The sequence below is a fragment of the Bombina bombina genome, chromosome 2 (genome assembly GCF_027579735.1).
Source record: "Bombina bombina isolate aBomBom1 chromosome 2, aBomBom1.pri, whole genome shotgun sequence".
Classification (NCBI taxonomy): Eukaryota; Metazoa; Chordata; class Amphibia; order Anura; family Bombinatoridae; genus Bombina; species Bombina bombina.
In genome coordinates, this window is record NC_069500.1 from 1,211,442,660 (window position 1) to 1,211,462,063 (window position 19,404).

General features: G+C 37.8%; 1 protein-coding gene across 1 annotated transcript in view; it reads left to right on the top strand.

Annotated features, from left to right (window-relative positions):
• The window catches only part of LOC128647474 (rho GTPase-activating protein 7-like), a 138,215-nt gene extending 119,226 nt beyond the window's left edge, over positions 1-18,989 (top strand). The window contains exon 3 of the mRNA XM_053700260.1: positions 18,960-18,989. Within this exon, the coding sequence (XP_053556235.1) occupies positions 18,960-18,989 (30 nt within the window). The remainder of the gene's footprint in view (positions 1-18,959) is intronic.
• Positions 18,990-19,404: the final 415 nt, after the last annotated feature.

Genomic DNA, 19,404 nt, shown 5'->3' on the forward strand with positions numbered 1-19,404 from the left:
ATTAAGTGTGTGTATGCGAGTCTGTTTGTGCTGTTTTGTGTATCTGTGAGTGGGTATCCCAGTCAGATTGGTTAATGCCATGTGGTTGATGAAGTTTAAAAGAAGACAGTGCTTTAGGATTAATCAAACAGGGCAGACTGTTTCTTTAAAAACATATATTGCTTAGGATAATTTGTCTATTCCCTGCAAAAAACGGTGAAGAGAAACAAGACAGGACTTCCTGTAACTTGTTTTGTCACTCTGTGCTCATCAGATGAAATACAGCTCATTATGTTAAATGAAGTATTCCTGGGGGTAAGTAAAAGCAAGCTCTGAATTGTGTAAACATTGCTGCAGAAAAAGACATTGCAGAAACTTTAAAAGATCTCAGAATAAGGGGCTTGAGGGCCCGTGTTTCCGGCGAGCCTGCAGACTCGCCAGAAATACCACTTATGAAGCAGCGGTCTAAAGACCACTGCTCCATAACATGTCCGCCTGCTCTGAGCAGGCAGACAGACATTGCTGCAATTCAACCCGATCGAGTACATTGTCCAGCCATTGTTTTACCAAGAACCACCAAGTTGATATTGCTAAGGACTAGTTTCAATTGAGGTGGTAAACCTTCAAACTGGTGGTAAAACATTTATCTCCATTAAAGTCTATGGAGAATTTTTATGTTACTACCAGTTTCCAAATTCTACCTACTCAATGGAAACTAGGCCTAAGAGGGGGTGGAGCAGTGGGTGTGTTGTGGGCAGGATCAGAAGTGGCGAGTAACATTGTGGCCTGGCTAGTAGCTAACAACCTGAAATTTTTAACCATATATATATATATATATATATATATATATATATATACATATACATACATACACACACACAAACATGCATACATACACACAATTTGAAGCCCTTCCCAGTCAACACCTTGCCATATCCTTTTTAAGATCTGAATGCATTTTGATATTTCTTCAAAACTAGGGGGTGTTAGTTCATGTGTGTCATATAGATAACATTGGGCTCACTCCTGTGGAGTCAGTACTGAGTGGCTAAAATGGAAGTCTGTTAAAAGAACTGAGATAAGGGGGCAGTCGGCAAAGGCTTAGATACAAGGTAATCACAGAGATAAAAAATATATTAATATAACAATGTTGGGAATATCACTCCTGGCCAGCAGGTGGAGACAAAGAGCACCACCGTTAAACTGTTAAGTATCACTCCCTTACCCACAACCCCCAGTCATTCTCTTTGCCTTTGTTGCATGGGGGAGGTGAAGTTTAGGTGTCTGAAGAAATTTTTGATTTAATCTACAAGCAAGTTTTGGGGTATAGCCGTATTCAACGTCATTCCTTGCAGTCAGGTAGTGGTGGCTTTAAAGTAGTTAGGAACTTGTACTTACTGAGTTTTCATAACAATTGCTGCCCTAGTTTAGACAGCCAGAGTTAGCTACTCTGTTCTTTCTTTTTTCAAAGGTTTCTGTGAAGAACTGTGTCTTCTCATACCTTGTAACTTTCTACATGCCGGACAGCGGAGCAGGAAAGTGCTTTTTCTTCCAGTTGGGGAGACCATGCTCTTAACAAATAAAAGACACTGCTTTTTTATTGGGACATAGATAATCCTGTTATGGGTTACACTGGGCATGAAGCAGGCACTGTAGCATGTGTGAGACTAACATTCAAACTCTTTTAAAAAGAAAGGTTAAAATGTTTTATTAGGCTTTATTTTCTGACACATATTTACTTGATGAAACAATACAAGTTTAAACTGAAAGTAAGACTGAATTTTCTATTTCAGCAGCTTATTCATTTCTCTTTTGCTTTAAAATAAACCGATGCAATATTTTAAACTGTCCGGTTTTAAAAAAAGGGTTATTTCCGGTACTTAGTGTACCAGGAAGCTATTTTCAGTGCCTCTCTGTGTCGCAGCAGTAATTTGAGCTCGGCAGTTGCGGTCACATGACCGGCTTTACATCATAACATTTCTGAGGAAAAAATTTTTTTTCTCCATTTCTGGGTGTTCCGGTTTTAATTGGTAGCGGTAAGGCACTTCAGTAATTAAGGTGTGGGGTTGCCTGAGGGGTATTTTAGAAGTTTATTTTCACATAATTTTCGCTGGGGATCGATCCTAATTTGGGATAAAATTTAAAGTGATTTTTTTCCTTGGCTTATTTTAATTGAATATTAAAATCTTTTAAACTTATCTGTACAAGTTTATTTACTGTTGCACATGTCTTCAACCTTGCAAAATAAAGATAACATTTTTGAGCCTAATGTCTCTCAGGATGATGCTGTTAAAATAATACCTCAGCTTTCTCCTGCTACGTCCCAAGCCTCAATGGCATCACATACAGTGCCCTGCGGTTTCTCTATAACTCCTAGTGGAGTTTATTTAAAAGCAGAAATTGCTGCCCATGTATCTTCAGCGGTATCTGCGGCATTAGCTGCCATTCCCAGATTACAGAAAAAACGCTATGAAATCTAGAAATTCAGTAAGTAAGGTTCCTGTCCTCAGTTCTGCTTCCCAAGTTGCCCTTTCTAATAAGTCTGATGAGGAAGATACATCAGGACTTTCTGAGGGTGAAATCTCAGATTCGGACAGTATAATTCCTTCTTCTGAGAATGAGGTGGTATCCTTCAGATTTAAGCTTGAATGCCTTTGTGTATTGTTAAAGGAGGTTTTAGCTACTTTAGATGACTCTAATACCTCTGTCGTTGTTCCTCCTAAGAAATCTAGTAAATTTAATAATTTATTTGATGAACCTTCCACTTCAGAGGTTTTTCCTGTGCCAGACCGTGCTAGGGAGATTATCTCACAGGAATGGGAGAAACCAGGTGTGTCTTTTTCCCCGTCTCCCATTTTTAAGAAAATGTTTCTTGTCGAGGACTCCATTAAAGACCCTTGGTATACTGTACTCAAAGTGGAAGGGGCCATTTCCACTCTTGCTAAGAGAACCACTATTCCTATTGAGGATAGCTGCTCTTTTAAAGATCCAATGAAGCTGGAGGCTTATTTGAAAAAGATTTATGTTAATCAAGGTCTCCAATGGCAACCTGCGGTGTGTATTGCCACTGTGTATAGTGCGGCATCTTATTGGTTCGACGCCTTGTCTGATTCTCTTCAAGTAGAGACTTCCTTGGATGAAATTCAAGATAGGATTAAAGCTCTTAAGTTGGCCAATTCCTTCATTGCAGATGCTATTTTACAGGTTGTTAGACTAGGAGCTAAAACTTCTAGTTTCGCTGTCCTAGCCCGAAAGGTAATATGGTTGAAATCCTAGTCTCCGGACGTTTCCTCTAAAGTCAAGCTTCTGGTGATTTATTACAAGGGCAAAACCTTGTTTGGACCCAATTTGGCTGAAATTATTTCTGATATTATGGGTGAAAAATGGTCTTTTCTACCTCAAGATAAGAAGAATAGGCATAAAGGACGTCAGAGTAATTTTCCTTCCTTTCGTAATTTCAGAGGAAAGCCTTCCCCTTCTTCTTCCAAGCAGGAACAATCCAAGTCTTCTTGGAAACCCAATCAGTCTTGGAACAAGGTGAAACAATCAAAGATCAAGCATGGTTTGCCCCTGATCCGGGATCGGATCAGGTGGGGGGCAGACTTTCTCAATTCTCTCAAGCCTGGATACGAGATGTCCCAGATCCTTGGACTGTGGACATAGTATCTCAGGGTTACAAATTGGAATTCAAAACTTTTCCTGCCAGAGGAAGATTCCTTTTCTCAAGATTATCTGTAGAACAGATAAAGAGAGGCATTCTTGAAATTTATACAACATCTTTCCTCCCTGGGAGTGATAGTTCCAGTTCCAGTGCAGGAACAGGGTCTCGGGTTCTACTCCAACCTATTTGTGGTTCCCAAAAAAGAGGGAACTTTCTGTCCCATTCTAGACCTAAAGGATGCATATCTTCATGTTCCTATTCACAGGGACCATCACAGATTCCTGAGATTTACTTTTCTGGACAAACATTTCCAGTAAGTGGTCTAGCCATGGCTCCCAGAATTTTTTCAAAGGTTCTGGAACTCTTTTGGCAGTGATCCGTAATCATGGAATTGCTGTGGCACCCTACTCGGATGACATATTGGTTCAGGCGCCATCTTTTCAACTAGCAAAATCTCACACTGAGATATTGTTGTCTTTTCTTCGTTCCCATGGATGGAATGTGAATCTGGAAAAAAGCTCCCTTTCCCCTGCTAAAAGAGTAGTGTTTTTAGGGACCATAATAGATTCTCTATTGATGAAGATTTTTCTGACAGAGGTCAGGAAAAACAAAATCATTCCCTCTTGCCTCTCTCTTCAGGATTCTGCTCATCCTTCAGTGGCTCAATGTATGGAGGTAATCGGTCTGATGGTGGCTTACATGGTGATCATTCCTTTTGCTTAATTTTATTTGACAGCTCTCCAGTTGTGCATGCTCAGACAATGGAATGGCGACCATGCAGATCTATCTCAGAGAATAGAGTTAGATTAGTCGTCAAGGGATTCTTTCCTGTGGTGGATTTCTCAGGAACATCTGTCTCAGGGCACATGCTTTCGGAGACCTTCCTGGGTGATCGTGACCACAGATGCCAGCCTGCTGGGCTGGGGAGCAATCTGGAACTCGTTAAAAGCTCAGGGCCTTTGGACTCTATTGGCTTGGCCTCAGTTGTCCTCAGGCAGGTTTATCAGGTTCCAGTCAAACAACATAACCTCTGTGGCTTACATCAAGCACCAGGGAGGAACTCAGAGTTCCTTAGCCATAAAGGAGGTTACTTGGATTCTTCAGTGGGAAGAGACCCACAATTGCTGTCTATCTTCTATCCACATTCCAGGAGTAGACAACTGTGAAGTGGATTTTCTGAGCAGATAGACTTTTCATCACGGGGAGTGGGAACTCTATCTGGAGGTGTTTTCCAGCTAAGTCCGCAAGTGGGGGGGGTGCCAGAGTTAGATCTGATGGTATCCCATCAGAACGCCAAGCTACGGTTCAAGGCCGTTCTAATAGATTCTCTGGCGGTTCCTTGGGTTTTCAGGTTGGCATACCTGTTTCCACCGTTTGTTCTCCTTCCATGAGTCATTGCTTGTATCAAACAGGAGAGGGTGTCTGTGATTCTAATAGCCCCTGCGTGGCCTCGCAGGATCTGGTTGGCAGACCTAGTGGAGATGTCATCCCTCCCACCTTGGAGACTATCTCTGAGGAAGGACCCCCTGATTCAGGGTCGCTTCCTTCATCCAAATATCGTTTCTCTGAAGCTGACTGCTTGGGGATTGAACACTTAATTCTGTCTAAGCGTGGTTTTTCTGAGTCGGTCATTGAAACCATGATTCAGGCTCGCAAGCCTGTTACTAGAAAGATTTACCATAAGATATGGCGCAAATATCTTTATTGGTGTGAATCCATGGGCTACTCTGGGAGTACAATTAGTATTCCTTGAATTTGATCTTTTCTTCAGGAAGGCCTAAAGGGATTGTCAATCAGATTTCTGCTTTATTAGTTTTACTACATAAACATTTGGGTGATGTGCCAGATTTGCAATCTTTTTGTCAGGCCTTGGTCAAAATCAGACCTGTCTTTAAGTTTGTTGCTCCTCCTTGGAGCCTTAACCTTGTTCTTCAAGCTTTACAGCTGGCTAAGTTTGATCCATTGCATTCCATAGACATTAAGTTGTTATCTTGGAAGGTTTTGTTTCTTGTTGCTATCTCTTCTGTTCGAAGAGTCTCGGAACTCTCAACTCTGCAGTGTGATTCCCCTTATCTTATATTTTTATGCCGATAAGGCGGATCTTCATACTGTTTGGTTTCCTTCCTAAGGTTGTTTCTAATAAAAATATCAATCAGGAAATTGTTGTTCCCTCTCTGTGTCCTAATCCTCCTTCTTCCAATGAACGTTTGTTACTCAATTTGGATGTTGTACGTGCTCTTAAATTCTACTTACAGGCGACTAAGTATTTTTGCCAGTCCTCTGCCCTCTTTGTCTGTTTCTCTGGGAAATGTAAAGGTCAGAAAGCTACTGCTACTACTCTTTCTTTTTGGTTACGAAGTGTAATTCGTTTGGCTTATGAGACTGCTGGACAGCAGCCTCCTGAGAGAATTGCGACACATTCCACAAGAGCTGTTTCCTCTTCTTGGGCTTTCAAAAATAAAGCTTCTGTGGAACAAATTTGCAAGGCTGCAACTTGGTCTTCTCTATATACTTTTTTCAAAATTTTCACAAATTTGATACTTTTGCCTCGGCTGAGGCTTCTTTTGGGAGAAAGGTTCTTCAAGCGGTGGTGCCTTCTGTTTAGGAATGCCTGTCTTGTCCCTCCCTATTTATCTGTGTCCTCTAGCTTGGGTATTGGTTCCAACAGTAATTACTCAAGCTGTGGACTCACCATATCTTAGGAAAGAAAAACAAAATGTATGCTTATCTGATAAATTTATTTATTTCTGGATATGGTGAGTCCACAGCCCCACCCTTTATTTTAAGACAGTTGTGCTTTTGACTATAACCTCAGGCACCTCTACACTTTGTGTTACTCCTTTTTCTCCATTTCCCTTCGGTCGAATGACTGGGGGTTGTGGGTAAGGGAGTGATACTTAGCAGTTTAACTGTGGTGCTCTTTGCTTCCTCCTGCTGGCCAGGAGTGATATTCCCAACAGTAATTACTCAAGCCGTGGACTCACCATATCCGGAAATATATAAATGTATCAGGAAAGCATACATTTTGTTTATTTTTAAAGTAATGTTAGGTTTTTTATTTTAATTTTTTTTATTTTTTTATTTGATGTAATTGGGGTTAATTTAGGGGGTGTTAAGTTAGGGGGCTTAGTAATTAAATTAGTTATTTGCATTATGGGGGGTTGGTGGTTTAGGTGTTAATAGGTTAATTAGGTTTAATGCGTTGGGGGGTTGGCAGTTTAGGGGTTAATAAGTTAATTAGGTTTAATGCGTCGTGGGGGGATGGCAGATTAAGGGTTAATAGTTTTAATAGGTAGATTGCGATGTGGGGGGATGGTTGATTAGGAGATATTGCGCATGCGTTAGGTGTTACTTAGCACTTTCAGGGAGTTATGGTGCTTATATACTCAGTGCAAGGCTTGCTGTAAGTCCTTTCGCTGAATATGTGATACTGATTTGCGACGTGGTTCTGTGTTAGTTTATGAGAGTAAAATTAGCGGGCGACGGGTGAAATATATGTGCCACATTTATATGCAGCGCCATATATGTGATAGCAATACCAGACTAAAAACTGGCGTTGCCGGCTTTTGCAGGCGACGCCGCATATGTAATCTCACCCTTTGAGATTTTTATATGAAATGTTTAGTTATACATAATGAAACAACTTTGCAATATAATGTCATTATGTATTTTGCCCCCCTTTCATTTAATTTAGCTCTGAAAATTGAGCAATGTCTAATTCCCAGAACTTAAACTGCACTCTTCTGACTTCTCAAGACTAAACCTGCTTTATATCTGTCCCTAAATGGCTACAAAACATGCACTCTATACTAATTTTATAGACAAGGGGAAGATAACCTTCCTGTCTGAGGACTAAAGCCCAGACTGGCCCCTCCAAATAAAGCAAATGGTGTGGGGGGGGGGGTTGGCTATAAATAATAATACTAAATAATTGCAGTAAAAAGGTTAATTAATTTATTTTAAAAACGTTAAAGAGATGGAAAGGTCAAAATGTAAATTTACATGGGTGAATTTTAATTTTAAATATAAGCATTTTTGCAATATACTTCCATTAGCAAAAATGTTTCTAGTAAAAGTTATTACTGGTTTTCTGCAACATACGCACGTATCCTGTGAGGGCTCGTGCACCAATATTCAAACACTACACCTTCTCAGAGAACTTGTGCTGGTGTGCATTTCTTCTGTAAAGACGTCATTTGTGCCATACAAGCCACCATTGGCTCTCTGAAAAGGTGTAGTGTTTGAATACTGGTGCACAGACACTTACAGGATATGTGCGTATGCCACAGAAAAACAGTGATATATTTTACTGGAAACATTTTTGCTAATGGAAGTATATTGCAAAAATGCTTCTTTTGTGCATTTTAATTTTGACCTTTCTATCCCTTTTGGCTGATATGTTATTCTTTAGCAACACAATAGAAATAGTACAAGACATTTACTTTCCGTTTAATATTTCAGAAATATATATAAAAAAAAAAAATCTTCAAGAGATTTGTAGGAAAGCATCAGGCATCATGAGACTGAATATAATTCTTATCTTGTTTTGCTAAAAAATAAATAGAATAATTTAGAAAAATATAATATGAATAGGCTACATGAAACCAAAATTTTTCTTTCATGATTAAGACAGGGCATAATATTTTAAAAAAGTTTCCATTTTGCTATAATCAAATGTTCTTCATTCTCATGTTATTCTTTGTTGAATAAATATCTAGATAGGTAGCGCGCTCAAGTCTAGAACACTATGGCCCTGATATTCAAAGGTCCTTCAGCTTGGAGAAAAAAAGCAGTTCAGACTTCACAGGGGCTGAACTTACTGAATATTCAAAAGAAAAAGGGCAGAACTCTCCAGCACTGTGAGATCTCTCTCATTTCTGTATATGAAGGAGACAAACCCAGTACAATACAGAGAGTTTTGTTACACTTCTGTGTTACTTTAACAAATTAGCATCATACTTTGTATGTTTCTGTTTATATATACAAATTATATTGCACCTTGAGTTTGCTGCATTGAAAACTAAAACTGACACTTTCAGAAAGTAGGAGGCAAAGGGCAATCCATGGGCGGAATAGATGCGTTCCCAGGGTGTCTGAAGCTCTCTCACCAGTCTTGTGAAATTTTCTAAGCATTTTAAACAAGTTGGTCTCACTGATTTATCTCACCAGCTGTGTGCAGGTGAAGTTTGCTCAAAATTAACAATAGACTTAGGGTAACTAACAGAAAAGTAATATATACTATAATATAGACAAAAGCAAGTTCAATTGTAGTGAAAACATTTCCGTTTAATTTGGAATTGATGCAAACAGAGCCTTTATATCAGCCCCAGGGGTTCTCCAGCTACCTTCTCTCTCCCATGTGAAATATATTATATCACAGAGACTTTCATTACTTTCTATAGAAGGGATCTCATCTCTCTGGAATTTCCAGGTTCCTCATCTTCCACCGTGCTTCCTCTGTAAAGTCTGCTCTATAATCAGAATTTGTAAAATCACAATCCTAAATACACTGCTGTACACAAAATAAAATACAAAATAGAAAGTGCAAAGTTTAAATGTAATACAATATAATCTGGTGTAAAGTGATATAAATTGAAAGCACAAAAGTGCAAATGCAGCAAAGCTGCCATGCCATGCAGTGCTATATTGTACTGGGCTTGTCTCTCCTTCACATACAGAAATGCAGGGAACGCCCCTTGGAGAAGTAAAGCAAAATCTGCCTTTTTAAAAATAGCTTACCTGAGGAGAGAGGTTTTGAATATTAGGTCCTACATGACAGGAAATAGTGCTGCAATCTAGTGCTCTTGCTAATGTATAGCATTCTTGCTAATCTGCTTCCATATACTGCTGCAGACACATGCACACCCCTAAGCTTATCTTCCTGATTTTTAACAAAGGATAAATAGAAAACATCTTGATAACAGAAGTAAAATTGGAAAGTTGCTTAAAATTGTCTGCTCTATCTGAATTACAAAAGAAAAATGCTGGGTTTTATGACCCTTTAACTATGGCTGTATTTCTGTGCAGTTATATAGGTTATTTTTTTGACAGCCAATATTTATACTGAATAATGAAAAAGAGATTAAACATTCTCTTTAATCTATCTAAAGTTGGTATCAGGTCATTTATTGAGTTTGCCAACAGTGCACTCACCTGTATTAACTAAGAACATGACCAAATGACCCACATGTTTTTGTTTCAATTTAACATCTTGTAAAGTCAGTGCAGAACAAGAAACACTGGATTAGGGAAACGTAGTAGGGATTAGCAAGAGGTAAATATTTACTTTTATCACATAATGCACAGCTAGCATTGTACCACTCTTTACCTGGGACAAAATTATTCTGATCGTAAGTCATTTAAAAAGCCTGACAAGTTATTTATACCATTCCCAGTAACAAAACGAAGAAAATGACGACTACCATATGTCATTGATCCCATATGTTTATTTTGTTTTCATTACAATCTTTCAATACAATGCTATCGACAAAAATATTCTTCAATATATAAATCCTTAGTTAAATGCTCAGAGGAAGATTATGAATTTATGTGGTAAAATGTAGAACATATCCTTGAGGGCAAATCTAGATAGGCTCAGGGCCATGTATATTTCTTGAGAACCATATGTATAACATTGTTACAAACACATTGTTGTGTAGAGCAAGATGTGCTCGCTCCTGAGCCTAGATACATTTCGACAAAGGGTAAAAAACACAGTCTAAAAATTAAGAAACTAATAACTGTCCAGTATAGACATCCCATGAAGGCTTCAATTGGAACGCAAGTGTTAAAACTTTATCCAGTTTTACAAGAAACATATATAGCATACACTATACCAGGGATGGCTAACCTTGGCACCCTAGATGTTTTGAAAATACATTTCCCATGATGCTTAGGCACTCTGCAGTCTAGTAAAGCATCATAGGAAATGTAGTTCCAAAACATCAAGGGTGCAAAGGTTAGCCAATATAGCCATCACTGCCCTATACTTCCAATAGATAGTACAAAAAGGTAGTACCACACTCATTGCACTGGCATTTTATCGGTTACTATTGTGCAATGAAATAAACCTTAAAATGCTAAAGAAATGAATAAAAAACTACCCTACCCAAATGCATTTGATTGTTATCTGACATGAATCATTTTAGTGATGATGCTCATAGAAATCTGTTATCTGAGGGAAATTACACATCAGCATTACCCAACATGAGTGTTGTAGCATGCACATACTGCTGTTAATGCAATACATATTAAGAGCTCCATTTATCAAGCTTCATATACAGTTTTGTAGCCCCTTTGCTGCAGGCTTGCATGCTAGAAGTAGAGGTTATAAGACTGCTGCTTCTGAACCTGTACGCCAGCTCTTAGCCGGCAAATTAAAATCACCCTGGACACGTTCACCCAGGGTGGTTGACAGCCCCTACTCGCATGTCATTGGGCTAACATGAGCAGGGGGGGCATTGCAAAACCAGACGTTTGTGCAAATGCGGGCAGTGTATTGCTGCCTACTTTCTGCGACTCCATGCAGACAGGTTCGCGGAAGCAAACTTTGTCCGTCCGTGCTTTGATAAATGTGTCCCTAACTATCCACTGGTAATAGCAGCACATAAATGCAACAGGTTAAAGATCAATATATTGCATACTAATGGTGTTAAAGCTCCATACCACTAGGACTTTTATGCTCCAATTGTAATCTAGGCCATAATGTGAGAGAGGATGATCGTAGCTTCACTCTTGAATACAAAATCCTCAAATAGCCACCAGCTGCATCTTGGCAGAAAGTTTATGACAATAGACCAACCACAGGAGTGCGCCACAGTGGATAGCAAGCAGTAAAACTTAAATGCCAATTACTCGCAAGGTACTCAGTGCTAAAACCAATGGTGTCAATGCATAGAATGAAGCTCAACCTACTTTAGGTTTAAAAATTTAAAATGCAATTTATTAAAACTAAAGACATTCTATGAGAAAAAACTCATGTTAGTACCAGGGTTTCATTAAGTTATGGACAAGCAGAGAAATTCCTGGATGCAGATCTCTCTTAATGTTAATTGTAACCCCTTCCCCATATTTTGTAACTTTCTGTTGTTAAAAAGGATAAGAAACATATATATTCACTGTGTACTTTTTACACATATTTTTAGTATTTTCCAATACCCCCCCCCCCACCCCCTGAGAGACAAATTAATTGCTTGCTAATTGCAGGGGTTTATATTTATATATGCCCTTAATTGGTTACCACAAAAGAGATGAGATAAACATATGCAGTATGCTTTTTAATAGTTGTGTTCAAGTAATGCAAAACTTTGCAAATCCTGCTGCATATAATAAATTCCCTTAATGCCCTTTAAAGTAAAAGGTGTAGCATTTTTAATACAGTATTTATTTTGTTGTCTGGTGTTTTAAAGGTTAATGAAGTTAATGTGGAGTCTAGGGTTAATGTGGTCTGGGTACTATCAAAGGATTTTTCAACTTGAAAATAACATTGGTAACTTAACATGCTTTTGGTGCAGCAGGGTAAGGGAGGGCAGGACTCTTGGGGACTGGGTACTTGTTTTTAAATAGGCTGGCTTTACGTTGAATTGGTTGTGAAAGGTGTTAAAAGGACAGGATAGTCCTACATCTATCTATCTATATGTCTGTCTGTCACAAAATCAATCTGTTTTTATCCATGGATATGTGAAACTGATCACAGATAAATCTGCAAAGCATGTATGTTTTATGTTGTAACAAAGAAGATTCTCTGTTTCACTATTAATATTTTAACATTAAAAGATGGTCTGATTCTGAAATACATGGCACTTTACTTTTCAAAGACTTGACCTTGGTTAAATGGACATGAAACACCTCTTCTTATTATGTACAAATTATGCTTGTCCCATGCTCACTAGAGAAGCCAAATACAATTCAATAACTTGGAATTTCTTCAGCAAATTTTTAAAACCATTCAATGATTTGCCTAATTTGGAGAAAATCTAGGTTACATCATTTATTTTCTGCCTCTAGTGAGCATTCCCCAAACACGATTTCTGCACAAAAGCAAGATTTGTTTATGTCACTTTAAGATTTAAATACTAAAGCTTGTGAGAGTACAATATGACCCAATGAGTAATCTACAAAAAAACTGGGAGTTATGAATAAGTGAAAAATTATATCAAATCAATGGAATATTCACTTGAAAACCAAATTAAAATGTGTTTATCACTGCTCTTTGAGCCCATCGGAAGTAGTATGTGTATTACAAGTTGAAAGTAAAGCGTTGGCTCCAGCGCAGTTAAATTCAACGTGCGTCAGGATAGCGCAACTTCAGAGCTCTGGTTAACTGTTATGCTCAACAAAAAAGTTTCACAAAAACATCAAAAATAGGGCTCAAAGATATGATGTTTCAGGTGTTAGAAAAAAAAAGGCCTGTAAAGGGCTTAAACATAGAAATACATACATATATACATGTCAAAATATGTATATGTATGTGGGTATATATATATTGTACCAAAATACCATCAGATGTATATATATATATATATTGTACCAAAATACCATCAGATGTATATATATATATATATATATATATATATATGTATATATATATATATATATATAAAAATATATATGTATGTATTTATGAATAAATATACCATATTCTTCTATGTGAAGAACATTGGAATGTGAAATATTCATATTTCGTGTCGGGTTAGCACACTTGAGAAAATGCAATCAGGTTTGCGTGCGAGTAGGGTTTATTGGGTTTATCGTGGTTGTTTAGTAAACTCGTTTGCTCGAGCGCAATTGAATTTAACGCGCATTGGGGTAGCGCAAACTCAGAGCTGTTATGTACCAATAAAAAGTGTAAACAAACATCAATATCTATCTATCTATATAAATATATATGTGTGTGTGAGTGTGTGTATACACCTGTATTTATGTGTTTTACTGTATATTTACTGAACATATTTAACATTCCAATGTTCTTCCCTTACAGGATTATATCCTTTTTATTCTTAAATACATATTTCTATATATATATTAGTGCTACAGAATAATAATAATAGTAATATATATGTGTATATACCTATACCTGCATATTTATTCCCATAGATATTTAGGTATAGATATGTATATTAAAAGGAACAGTTTCAGACATATATAGAAATATATATTTAATAATAAAAAGTATATTAATTCTCTTTGTAAAAAAACATAGGAATGTAAAATATGTGTTTTACACATAACGTTTCTCAATTTAGATCTTAATGAGGTTGGGTTAGTGCACATGAAAACTTAGTAGTCTTAAGGCATGTTATTGAAATATTACATATAAAAAAAATTGCATATAAATTATTAAAAAGTAATAAACATACTGTAAAATATATAGATATATTCAATGGATTATTTAGAATATTTTACAGTATGTTTATTAATTTTTAATAATTTACATTAAATTCTTTTCTCAAAAAGAAATATGCTTATAGAGAAAGAAGGGGCCCTAAGATCACACAAATAGTTTCATATATTTCTCAATTCAAAACCAGATTGTCTCATTTACAAAGTACAGATGAGACACGTGGGAGGTGCCTGGTGTATACATACAGTTATGCATACAAACAACAAAAAGAAAACACCTTAGGCACACCATAGTTTTGTCAAAGGGTTTGTGTGTGAGTAGGGTTTTTTTTCCACCTTTCATGCTTTAACGTTATTGCTTTATTGTAAGATTGGCTTTTTGAGCGCATTGGGTTAGCACGCAAGCGAAAACCTTTTTACTTTCGACTTGTAATACGCAGGGTATCCGATACGTGTAAAAATCCAAAGTTGGGCGGAGTTAGAGCGCCTGCCTGAGCGATGATTAGTGATCCACTCGTAATTTAGCCTATTATGTGTAAACGTAAAATAAAATAAAATTTAAAAAAAAAAAAATGTGTGAACATTTTTGACCACTAGAGGTCAGTTTAAAACAACATATTGCTACCTTAAATCACTGAAAAGTTTAATTGGTTTAGGTTGAATTTTTGTAACAATGTAAAAATGATAACACAATTATTTATTTATTTTTTTACTTTATAGTAGAAGCCATCTTACACAATAGGTTAGGTTCCAGATTACACCACCTTAAAGTAAAAACAGCAGCGTTTTTTTTTGTTTTTTTTACCTTGTGAATGGATGACATGTTTAGACTATTAAACATTTTGTTAGAGCATGTTATGTTATCACCTGCCAATTATTTGTGTTTAACACATTGTTAAAGTACCAGCAGTGCTCTGAGGGTCCTGAGTAGAAGCTGTTGCCGATGTAACCAGCAGTGATATTCACACAGCTGGGGGGAAGGGGTTAATTGCTAGTGATAAAATTACATTCTCCAACTAATTACATAATGCAATTTTATTTATTATAATGGAAAACCCTTTAGTTGTTAAAGCAAAACCTCTTGAGAAAATAAATATATATATATTGGCCATTTTTTAACAGGATATCTTATCTAATCACATTGCTTTTTCTTTTTAAAATGTTTTTTCATGCTCTCTTCACATTTCAATGCATAATACTAATTTCTGTTTTAGTACAAGTTAAAATATATAGCATAAGTCACATGTAATCATTAAACTTGTATATACTACACTATGATCATCATGATTATAATAAAGTGCATATGTCCTATATGTTTCTAAAATGTTAATTCTGAAATAATAATTTGAAAAGTTCATTGCATCTTTGTGATGAATCTGTATTATTAGCAAAGGGAACAATACTGCATTTAAATACATTAGTCACCTTTTTCACTATAGTGTTGACAGTTTATATTTTGCATCTACAGTATGTAGTATGTGCAAAAACTTTAATGAAAAACTCCAGAGGCTTAGATACAAGTGGCTAGATTTGGAGTTTTGTCGGTAACGACCCGAAAAACTAACGCCGGCTTTTTTCTGGCCGCACCATAAAAATAACTCTGGTATTGAGAGTCCACACAAAGGCTGCGTTAGGCTCCAAAAAAGGAGCGTAGAGCATTTTTAACGCAGCTTCAACTCTCGATACCAGAGTTGCTTACGGATGCGGCCAGCCTCAAAAACGTGCTCGTGCACGATTCCCCCATAGGAAACAATGGGGCTGTTTGAGCTTAAAAAAAAACAAACACCTGCAAAAAAGCAGCGTTCAGCTCCTAACGCAGCCCCATTGTTTCCTATGGGGAAACACTTCCTACGTCTGCACTTAACACTCTAACATGTACCCCGAGTCTAAACACCCCTAACCTTACACTTATTAACCCCTAATCTGCCGCCCTGGCTATCGCTGACCCCTGCATATTATTATTAACCCCTAATCTGCCGCTCCGTAAACCGCCGCTACTTACATTATCCTTATGTACCCCTAATCTGCTGCCCTAACATCGCCGACCCCTATATTATATTTATTAACCCCTAATCTGCCCCCCACAACGTCGCCTCCACCTGCCTACACTTATTAACCCCTAATCTGCCGACCGGACCTGAGCGCTACTATAATAAAGTTATTAACCCCTAATCCGCCTCACTAACCCTATCATAAATAGTATTAACCCCTAATCTGCCCTCCCTAACATCGCCGACACCTAACTTCAAATATTAACCCCTAATCTGCCGACTGGAGCTCACCGCTATTCTAATAAATGTATTAACCCCTAAAGCTAAGTCTAACCCTAACACTAACACCCCCCTAACTTAAATATAAACAGCCAATAGAATGCGAGCTCAATCTGATTGGCTGATCGGATCAGCCAATCGGATTGAACTTGATTCTGATTGGCTGATTCCATCAGCAAATCAGAATATTCCTACCTTAATTCCGATTGGCTGATAGAATCCTATCAGCCAATCGGAATTCGAGGGACGCCATCTTGGATGACGTCATTTAAAGGAACCGTCATTCGTCGTTCAGCTCGTCGGCCAGGATGGATGTTCCGCGGTGGAGGTCTTCAGGATGCTGCCGCTTCGCTCCGGATGGATGCCGCTTGGATGAAGACTTCAATCGGATGGAAGACCTCTTCTGCCCCGCTTGGATGAAGACTTCAGCCGGATCATGGACCTCTTCAGCCCCCCGCTTGGGCTTGGATAAGGACATCGGAGGAGCTCTTCTGGACGGATCGGTGTGATACCCGGTGAGGTGAAGACAAGGTAGGATGATCTTCAGGGGCTTAGTGTTAGGTTTATTTAAGGGGGGTTTGGGTTAGATTAGGGGTATGTGGGTGGTGGGTTGTAATGTTGGGGGGCTTGGGTATTGTATGTTTTTTTTTACAGGCAAAAGAGCTGTATTTCTTGGGGCATGCCCCGCAAAGGGCCCTGTTCAGGGCTGGTAAGGTAAAAGAGCTTTGAACTTTAGTAATTTAGAATAGGGTAGGGCATTTTTTTTATTTTGGGGGGCTTTGTTATTTTATTAGGGGGCTTAGAGTAGGTGTAATTAGTTTAAAATTGTTGTAATATTTTTCTTATGTTTGTAAATATTTTTTTATTTTTTGTAACTTAGTTCTTTTTTTTTTTTTTGTACTTTAGCTAGTTTATTTAATTGTATTTATTTGTAGCAATTGTATTTAATTAATTTATTGATAGTGTAGTGTTAGGTTAATTGTAGGTAATTGTAGGTAGTTTATTTAATTAATTTATTGATAGTCTAGTGTTAGGTTTAATTGTAACTTAGGTTAGGATTTCTTTTACAGGTAAATTTGTAATTATTTTAACTATTTTAGCTATTAAATAGTTCTTAACTATTTAATAGCTATTGTACCTGGTTAAAATAAATACAAAGTTACCTGTAAAATAAATATAAATCCTAAAATAGCTATAATATAATTATAATTTATATTGTAGCTATATTAGGATTTATTTTACAGGTAAGTATTTAGCTTTAAATAGGAATAATTTATTTAATAAGAGTTAATTAATTTAGTTAGATTTAAATTATATTTAACTTAGGGGGGTGTTAGTGTTAGGGTTAGACTTAGCTTTAGGGGTTAATACATTTATTAGAATAGCGGTGAGCTCCGGTCGGCAGATTAGGGGTTAATAATTGAAGTTAGGTGTCGGCGATGTTAGGGAGGGCAGATTAGGGGTTAATACTATTTATTATAGGGTTAGTGAGGCGGATTAGGGGTTAATAACTTTATTATAGTAGCGCTCAGGTCCGGTCGGCAGATTAGGGGTTAATAAGTGTAGGCAGGTGGAGGCGACATTGAGGGGGGCAGAATAGGGGTTAATAAATATAATATAGGGGTCGGCGGTGTTAGGGGCAGCAGATTAGGGGTACATAAGGATAACGTAGGTGGCGGCGCTTTGCGGTCGGCAGATTAGGGGTTAATAAGTGTAGGCAGGTGGAGGCGACGTTGAGGGGGGCAGATTAGGGGTTAATAAATATAATATAGGGGTCGGCGGTGTTAGGGGCAGCAGATTAGGGGTACATAAGGATAACGTAGGTGGCGGCGCTTTGCGGTCGGCAGATTAGGGGTTAATAAGTGTAGGTAGGTGGAGGCGACGTTGTGGGGGGCAGGTTAGGGGTTAATAAATATAATACAGGGGTCGGCGGTGTTAGGGGCAGCAGATTAGGGGTACATAAGGATAACGTAGGTGGCGTCGCTTTGCGGTCGGCAGATTAGGGGTTAATAAGTGTAGGTAGGTGGAGGCGACGTTGTGGGGGGCAGGTTAGGGGTTAATAAATATAATACAGGGGTCGGCGGTGTTAGGGGGAGCAGATTAGGGGTACATAAGGATAACGTAGGTGGCGGTCGGCAGATTAGGGGTTAAAAAAATGTATTCGAGTGTCGGCGATGTGGGGGGACCTCGGTTTAGGGGTACATAGGTAGTTTATGGGTGTTAGTGTACTTTAGAGTACAGTAGTTAAGAGCTTTATAAACCGGCGTTAGCCCAGAAAGCTCTTAACTACTGACTTTTTTCCTGCGGCTGGAGTTTTGTCGTTAGATGTCTAACGCTCACTTCAGAAACGACTCTAAATACCGGAGTTAGAAAGATCCCATTGAAAAGATAGGATACGCAATTGACGTAAGGGGATCTGCGGTATGGAAAAGTCGCTGATGAAAAGTGAGCGTTAGACCCTATTTTCAGTGACTCCAAATACCGGCGGTAGCCTAAAACCAGCGTTAGGAGCCTCTAACGCTGGTTTTCACGGCTAACGCCAAACTCCAAATCTAGGTCAAGGTAATCACAGAGGTAAGAAATTATATTAAAGAAACAGGAAGCCCCAAATTTTTCTTTCATGATTTAGATATAACTTATAATTTTAAACAACTTTCCAATTTACTTCTATTATCAAATTTGCTTTATCTTCTTGTTATTCTTTGCAGATAGAACAGCAGGAACCAATCAGCAGCTAGCACCCTACTAGTTTAGGATAAATGTGTATTATTTTTCAACAAGGGATACCAAGAGAACAAAGCACATTTGAAAATAGAAGTGAATTTAAATGTTTCTTAAAATTACATGCTCTGTCTGAAATATACAAGTTTAATTGTGACTTTCCTATCCCTTTAATTTAACTGTGTTGGTTATGCAAAACTGGGGAATGGGTAATAAACTGATTATCTTTTTAAATAATAAAAATTCTGGAGTAGACTGTCCCTTTAATACATGTATTACATCATAAAAACTATAGCAGTGTAGTGTAAGCTCCTAAGATTTTTTTGTAATGTAAGCCCCAATTCTGCATATGCAGCACATATGGTAAAACAGACCATAACAGCAGATAGTGAAACGTACTCAATAAAACAGCAAACATACAGGACCTAATTT